This window comes from Malus sylvestris, chromosome 14, assembly GCF_916048215.2.
Source record: "Malus sylvestris chromosome 14, drMalSylv7.2, whole genome shotgun sequence".
In the NCBI taxonomy this organism is placed as follows: Eukaryota; Viridiplantae; Streptophyta; class Magnoliopsida; order Rosales; family Rosaceae; genus Malus; species Malus sylvestris.
Window position 1 is genome coordinate 19747465 of NC_062273.1, and position 9003 is coordinate 19756467.

General features: G+C 35.6%; 1 protein-coding gene and 1 long non-coding RNA gene across 2 annotated transcripts; both read left to right on the forward strand.

Annotated features, from left to right (window-relative positions):
- Window positions 1-314: 314 nt before the first annotated feature.
- Window positions 315-1534, forward strand: LOC126600645 (uncharacterized). Its single transcript, XR_007615494.1, has 4 exons — window positions 315-349; window positions 621-689; window positions 791-868; window positions 970-1534. It is a non-coding gene; the product is annotated as an uncharacterized LOC126600645 (long non-coding RNA).
- A 570-nt stretch (window positions 1535-2104) lies between these two features.
- LOC126600724 (oligopeptide transporter 7-like) lies at window positions 2105-6848 on the forward strand. Its single transcript, XM_050267359.1, has 7 exons — window positions 2105-2290; window positions 2373-2869; window positions 3031-3128; window positions 4475-5044; window positions 5222-5477; window positions 5717-5899; window positions 6101-6848. Exons 1-7 carry the CDS (start codon window positions 2227-2229, stop codon window positions 6704-6706), a joined length of 2274 nt encoding a protein of 757 aa, XP_050123316.1. The 5' UTR covers window positions 2105-2226; the 3' UTR covers window positions 6707-6848.
- Window positions 6849-9003: the final 2155 nt, after the last annotated feature.

The window sequence follows — 9003 nt, forward strand, 5'->3', positions numbered from 1 at the left end:
AAACATTGTGAGTGTATAAAATATGTAGTAATTAATGAAAGAAGTTTAAACACACCATAATCATTTATATATAATTAATTAGTACAATATTTGGAGGTTTTATTTAGGATATTAAAAAAAAAAAAAGAGAAGTGAATAAAATGATGAAGAATAATGTGCCGAATTTGACAATTTAAATTTCTTACACATAAGCATGCGTCTAGGCGTTGAAGTTCCAAATTATAGTATATCAATTAACGATTGAAAATCAATACATTGAATAAGATTAAACTTTAATTTGGATGCCGATTATGTTTTTTCAATTTTGGAAGCTAGGAGTGTGTCAATTGAATTTTGGCTGACGTGCAAGGTATCAATCTCTTCGTCTCTTTGAGGGCTACAACTTTCCTTTTTGTTTCACTCAATTTCGTTGCGTATTGAAAAAGTTATACTCATTTGAATCTTACCCAGTTTCCGGCGACCTCAGTAGATTTCGAGGCAATTTCCGGCCAAACCACAACGAGTCAGACGTTGTGTGAGATACCATTCTCTTCGTCTCTTCGAGGGCTACAACTTTCCTTTTTGTTTCACTCAATTTCGTTACGTATTGAAAAAGTTATACTCATTTGAATCTTACCCAGTTTCCGGCGACCTCAGTAGATTTCGAGGCAATTTCCGGCCAAACCACAACGAGTCAGACGTCGTGTGAGGTACCATTCTCTTCGTCTCTTCGAGGGCTACAACTTTCCTTTTTGTTTCACTCAATTTCGTTGCGTATTGAAAAGGTTATACTCATTTGAATCTTACCCAGTTTCCGACGACCTCAGCGACCTTAGTGACTTTCGAGGAATTTTCCGGCCAAACCACTACGATTCAGACATCGTGTGAGGTACCATTCTCTTCGTCTCTTCGAGGGATACAACTTTTCTTTTTGTTTCACTCAATTTCGTTGCGTATTGAAAAAGTTATACTCATTTGAATCTTACCCAGTTTCCGACGACCTCAGCGACCTCAGTGACTTTCGAGGCATTTTCCGGCCAAACCACTACGATTCAGACATAGTGTGAGGTACCATTCTCTTCGTCTCTTCGAGGGCTACAACTTTTGTTTTTGTCTTGCTTGATTTAGTTGAGTTTTGACAAAGTTATGGCCGTTTAAAGTGGGTGTAAAATTTCGGCCGAAATTTTGATTTTTTCCCCCATTGGGCGAGTCCCACATCGCCCATGCAAGGAAGTGAGCAATGAATTTTTCCTATAAAACTCACACTCCCCTGGTTAGATAACCAAAACTTGTTTGGCCTTTGGGCCATGATCAAGTTAACTATGTGTTGAGTTTTCTCAACATATTTAAGTAATTTTTTAATAAAATATTGCGATATTATCGATAATTTTGAAATATCGCGATATTATCAATAATATCGCGATATTTTGACGAAAATAGGTTGGATAGTTAAAAAAATTTCGGAACCTCAAAAAAATGATAATATTGGCGATATTTCGCCGATATTATCGATTTTTTCTTCCTTGGGAACAACTTATTTTTTTCAACATTAAAATTTATTTTTAAATAAAATTCATTGTACAATAAACGCTATAATCGGAACAATTCATTTTTTCCAACATCTAAAATTTATTTCTAAATTATTTATTCAAATTTATATATCACGTTAGAAAGGACTCCTTTCTAACGTGATATATAAATTTGAATAAATAATTTAGAAATAAATTTTAGATGTTGGAAAAAATGAATTGTTCCGATTATAGCGTTTATTGTACAATGAATTTTATTTAAAAATAAATTTTAATGTTGAAAAAAATAAGTTGTTCCTATTATAGGGTTTATTATCTAGTGAATTTTTTGCATAGTTCAGTACAGTTTCACAAAGTATTAAACAAAAAAATTAGTAAAAAATTACTGATCTGATATTGAATTCGAACAATTTGTAAATTATAGAATTCAAATTGGTTGAATTTACTGATATGTATGTTCCAACGCTGATCATGAACCCTAAAACAAAAACATATATCGAGACATAAAAAAGCGCACCACGTGGGGGAGCAGCTGCAACAACTCACATATTTACCTACTAGTTAATTTAGCCAATTTAACTAATTACCTCCTATCCTCTCTTAATATTCTCAGTCCTCTGATATGTCATATCATTCAATTCCTCACGACCTTACAAAACAATGCCACCTATTTATATCAAAAAATCCATATGATAAATTTTAGGAAAATAAACACAGAATGACAGAAAGTAGCAGAGAATCCATGGAAGAAGCATCCTCTCATGAAATCACCTCCCCTCTCAGTAAGCCCCCTTCTTTTATTTTCCATTTTTCTCTTTGTTTCTTTTCCTAATTTTACTTTTTTTTTTAATGGAATACTTGCAGTTCCTAAGGAAGAGAAAAAACATGAAGGCTTCCATGGCCAATCATCATCTTCCGGATCAACAGAAGAAGAAAACTCACCTGTGAAACAAGTAGCCCTAACTGTGCCGACCACAGACGATCCCTCCCTTCCCGTCCTGACGTTCCGAATGTGGATCCTAGGCACTCTCTCCTGCGTCCTCCTCTCCTTCCTCAACCAATTTTTCTGGTACAGAACCGAGCCTCTCTCCATTACCGCAATCTCCGCCCAGATTGCGGTGGTGCCTCTGGGGCAGCTTATGGCTTCCAAAATCACCAACCGTGTCTTCTTCAAAGGGTCCCGCTGGGAATTTACCCTAAACCCTGGCCCTTTCAACGTCAAGGAACATGTTCTAATTACCATCTTCGCCAACTCCGGCGCTGGCACCGTCTACGCGATCCATATTGTTACCGTGGTTAAAGTTTTTTACAAGAGGCACATCACCTTCTTCGTGTCCTTGCTTGTTATCCTAACAACTCAGGTAGCTAGGTCAAAACTTATTTTATCAACCAGCGGTTAAATTCTGAAGCTTTTTGATTCATCGGTTTTAGTTAATTAATTGATTTATTTGTTGAAGAAGATTTGTTTTGATATTTTGTTGATTAGGGTTTGATGGGCTTTGAATTATTGAATGGTTGGTAGGTATTAGGGTTTGGTTGGGCTGGGATTTTTAGAAGATACTTGGTTGAACCAGCTGCTATGTGGTGGCCAGCAAACCTGGTTCAAGTTTCACTGTTCAGGTACGTACACTTTTTTTACCATTACTATATAATTTTACTGCATTAAGGTGTGGTTAAATTTGTCATCTCATTTTTTTCCCTCTATAACTTTGGTTTTTTTTTTTCTCTATATTTTTGGGTTACGAATAATCCATGTATTCCGGTGTTTTTTGGGTGGCTATCGAGCTTATTAGTTTTGATCGGTTGGTACATCGATCGGTTTGGAGGGTTTAGAAGAAGGGTAGGTGATTGCAGTCAAGCGGTGTCGTTTTCAGTATAGCCGCCCATCCATGACACAAAAGTTTACAATGCTATATATAAGGAAGCAACATAGATATTAGTTGTTTGCATTGTTTTGGCACATTTTTTAACATCTGTTTCATTTCTATATATAAATATTTTAGAAATGTGATGGGTAATCGCTTGTCATTGTTAGCTAGCTATTGATATAAGCTTTGTGTGAAAGTAGTTTTGCGTTTTAATGGTGTGTATTTCTTTCAGAAATTATTTTAAATATTTTTTCAATATTCACTTATATTTTTATTAAGAATTGATTTTACAAGCACTTTCTTCAAAAATATGTTCAATTATTTTAAAAATAATTGAAAAAACACCCATATTAGAGTTTTGAAAAATTTATATTCATCAGTGGTCGACACCCAACCACCGTACGCACATAAATATTAAAAAAAACTAAAATATTATCGATGAACCTCGCGCTGTACATCAGGGATGATTTCTAATCACAAATTCAGAATGACGGGTTGGGCTGTCCAACACACAAAAGAAATACACAATTGCATTTTGTTTGTTTACATATAAAACCAAAACAAGTCTTTATCATATTTTTTTTATACAAGTCAAAATCACTTAAAAGATTCTTCATTAATTGAGCTAAGGCGCATCATAGCTCTAGAACAGGTCTTGGGTTCGACTTTGCATACAACGAGTTCTATATTAAATTATTATAACTGGATCATTGTGAGTGTTTTAGTCCAAATATTTCATACATTAGTAAATATATCATTTCACTAAAAAAAATTAACAAATTTAAACTATTTTAATAATAAAAAACGTAAAATATGATAAGTTATATTATGTAGCATTAAGTGGTATAAAAATGTATGATTGAGTTTGAAAATAGAAGATCTAATAGTTGTGGGATCAAACCTAAAACTATAACATTCATACTACTGAGTGCTACGAAGTATTAAAACCACACCCTTTTGAGTTAGCAAGTTACAATACTTTCATTTGTTCATGCATCATCTCACTTTAAATCTCATTACTAAAGCAAAATAATAACATGCCACGTCCCATTCCACATATTATTGGATAACTAACGTTTGAGAGAACTCATATCACAGGGCCCTCCATGAGAAAGAAGCAAGGCCCAAGGGTGGGTTGACACGTACCCAGTTCTTCCTAATTTCCTTCATGTGTAGCTTTGCCTACTATGTTTTCCCAGGCTACCTCTTTCAGATGCTAACTTCCCTCTCATGGATATGTTGGATTTTCCCCAACAATGTCTTGGCCCAACAACTCGGTTCAGGTCTTTATGGGCTTGGAATTGGCGCTGTTGGGCTTGACTGGTCGACCATCTCCTCCTACCTTGGAAGCCCACTTGCAAGCCCATGGTTTGCCACAGCCAACGTGGCAGCTGGTTTCTTCTTTGTCATGTACATATTGACTCCCATTTGCTACTGGTTTAATATCTACAAAGCCAAAACCTTCCCCATTTTCTCAGACACATTGTTCACATCGGATGGTCAAGAATACAACATAACAGCCATCATTGACTCAAATTTTCACCTTGATTCTGAAGCATACGATCGGGAAGGTCCACTTTATCTCAGCACGTTTTTCGCCGTAACATACGGTGTTGGCTTTGCTGCGCTTACCGCCACAGTTGTACATGTTGCTTTATTTCATGGAAGGTAACTAGTCACATTTCATATCACAATGTGTTTTAACTAGGCATCGGTTTTCATAATTTTGTGTTTTTCTTTTTGAGCACATAATTAGTCACGTGATGAGACAGATAAACACATAATATACAATCAATGATAGGTATGTAGGTTTTTAAGCTCATTCTTTGGCTATATGGTATGTAGGGAAATATGGGAGCAAAGCAAAGCAAGTTTCAAGGAGAAGAAAATGGACATACACACAAGGTTGATGCAGAGGTACAACCAAGTGCCTGAGTGGTGGTTTGTGATCATACTTTTGGTCAACATTGCAGTCACTATATTTTCATGCCAATATTATATTGAGCAGCTCCAGTTGCCTTGGTGGGGTGTTTTACTAGCTTGTGCTATTGCCATTGTCTTCACCCTCCCCATTGGTATCATCACTGCCATCACAAACCAGGTACTTTTTTCGACACCTCAACTTATTCTAGCTAATATTTTCACTTAAACCTCCTTCAAAATCAAGAAATATATAACCGCTACAACGTCCTTATGATAACACGCCAACTCCCTTCCAATGGTACTTGAACCCCCACGAGTAGTGCTCCAATTAACCTTGCTAATATTTTCATATTCAAATTTTAGCTATTTTGGTTTCTTCATTCACCTTTCAATGTATATCTCCATTTCTAATGACAGACTCCAGGCTTAAACATCATCACTGAGTATATAATTGGGTACATCTACCCAGGATACCCAGTAGCCAATATGTGCTTCAAGGTGTATGGCTACATAAGTATGACACAAGCCATCACATTTTTGCAAGACTTCAAGCTTGGTCACTACATGAAAATCCCTCCCAGAACTATGTTTATGGCCCAGGTACACTTCCTATTCCTAATTTACGAGAGATAAACTAGACATATATTTTCATCTTTCTACATCTCTCATCATGTGATTAGGACACATTCTTGTGACGAAAGATATAAACATGTGGGTATCTATACCTCGGTGAACCCAAAAGTCTCCCATAATTTACTCTTATTGCCTTTTTTACTAATATCGATGTTGATCACCTCTTAGGTTGTGGGAACCCTAATAGCTGCCATTGTATACTTGAGCACAGCTTGGTGGCTAATGGAAACAATCCCGGACATATGTGAGGACACGTCATCAGTATGGACTTGCCCTAGTGACAAAGTATTTTATGATGCCTCGGTCATATGGGGCCTGATTGGTCCTAGAAGAATATTTGGTGACTTAGGCATATATGAGGCGATCAACTGGTTTTTCCTAGTTGGGGCAATTGCCCCCATTTTTGTATGGCTGGCTGCCAAGGCCTTCCCACAACAAGAGTGGATTAGGCTCATCAACATGCCGGTCCTGATTGGTGCGACGGGATATATGCCGCCAGCTACGGCAGTGAACTACACTTCTTGGATTATTTTAGGGTTTCTATCTGGTTTTGTGGTGTATAGATATAGACCAGAGTGGTGGAGGCGCCATAATTATGTACTCTCTGGGGCACTTGATGCAGGACTTGCCTTCATGGGGGTACTTTTGTATTTTAGCTTGGGGTTGGAGGACATTAGTCTTAGCTGGTGGGGGAATGACCTTGATGGTTGTCCTTTGGCTACTTGCCCTACAGCCAAGGGAGTAGTTGTTGAGGGTTGCCCTATTTACACGTAGAAGAAAGAAATTATAAATTGTATATAATCCCTTTGTATTTTATTGTTGAATAATTGCACTAGATACGAAATTGATGATAAAATTCCAATTGATTGTTTGTATTCTTGATTTGTAATCGAGAAACAAATGGGATTCATTGTAATTTGCCCATGTATCGTTGATGCTTGAATTAATTGTTATTTGGCAACCTCACTAGGGTTCAACAAAATGTTATAAAGTTAATACTACAAGATGGAAAAATGTTACCCAATTACCAGTTTAATGTAACCTATCAATGAATACCATGTTAATTGAAACATTCCTTGGAATCCTATTGGAATTTATCTTATATGAATAGAGTTCCTGAGAGTCGTGGTCTAACCTTTTTTGAATCTCTAATGCAGTTGATCAACATTTACAACGATCAAGTGATGATCCTAAAAAAGATGTACGCGACTGACACGCGAGAATCTTTCTTTTGAATATTAATGAGGGATTATTGATGAAGGAATAGGTTTTCTGCGTATTCATAAAAGAATGGCTTAAATGTCAAAATAGTCCTTGTGGTATATATAGCCATATGGCCAATTTAGCCTCATGTTTTTTATTTGGCTAATTTAGTCATCGTGTTTGTCTCTGTTAGCCAATTAAGGACATTTCATTCAATCTCTTTTAAAAATTCATAAGAAAAATCATATGAGATATAATTACCCTCTCTCTTTATAGAAAAATGCAAATCAATGAGAAATAACACATACAAGATATAAAACTTTCAATCTGAAAAAATGATTAAGGTTGTGAATAGAAAATAGAGGGGGTAATGTTAGGGAGGAGGTCGGGGAGTTGGGAGGAGAATAATTATACTTTCAATTGTTAATTTTAATTCATTTTTAAATATTTTAAATTAAATAAATTATAATTTTATAAATAAGTTTATAATAACTTAATAAATTATTTTACATAAATTAGATGGAAATGTCCTTACTTGGATAGCGGAGATAAACGCAAGGACCAAATTGGCCAAATTGAAAACACATAGACTAAATTGACCCAATGACTACAACACAGGGAACATTTTAACATTTAAGCCTAAAAGAATTGTCAAATATTAGGGAGTAACTAGATAATTTTGATGGCGTAATGTTAGATAGACCAAAATTTTAAATCAAATTTACAAACCAAATAATGTGTCACTGATAAACACTATTTTAAAAGTCCCCACCTAGCGCCGCTAAGGCTCTGCCTAGGTGCTAAACGGCTGGTCATCGTCCCGATTAATGCATAGACGTTTGAAAATTAAGAAAGTGTGCCTAGACCTACTGAGGCGCCCGCCTAGACCGCATAGGCAACCACCTAGCCCTCCAAGACCTTCCCAGACACCCACTAGGTTGCAACTCACTTGGACAGAAAATAGATAACTTTCTTTTTGTATTTTATTTTTTTCAATAACTTGTAAGAGACTTGTTGAATACTTAAATGAACACACATTATATGCTTGTTTCCCATGTTTTCATTATGTTACAATAGCTCATAACATATATGTCATTCTATTTTGTAGTTTATGATGAAATTATATATATTTTAAGTATAAATAGACACTTATTTACACGAAATATAATAAATTTAATTAAATCCGCCTAGATCCCGCCTAGCCGCCTAGGTGCTAGGCCCCAGTCAACCGCCTGACTAGCGCCTAGCATCTTTTAGAGTCTTGCCGATAAAAATTAAACGCATTAATCAACAGTTAAGTAATACTCTAATTATTAACAACCACAGCATTTGATTTACAAATTTGTTCTACCTAGCATTACCCATCTTAATTATTACAAGTATGACAACCATAAGGGCAATTCAACCCAAGGGCAAGTTGGCCTTCTGAACCGGTTCTTCTCTTTGTTCAGCAATATTTTTGGGACTAAATTCGATAAAATAGGAACAATATAGTTGTGGCCTATATTGAGCTGTTTGGTTATTCAATATTTTGGCATCATCGACGTTTTTATTCGAATTTAATAAATTCATATAGTTTGATAAAAGAAAAACAATACGTATCATAAAGTATTGTGATAATGGTACGTAACATAAAATCTTCTAATTTTTCCCACTACATAACATATAAGAGGCGAAATTATCGATGTTGTTGCATGGTAATCATAACTAATTTCTCTTACATAACTATGAAATTAGACTATCTTTAGATAAGCTATAACAAATTATCTATAATAATTAATCGACAAATATAGTGATACTAACAGAGTCACGCATGGAATCATGACCCTCGACCACGATTGCCTGATACTGGAGGCTGATGAATAAAC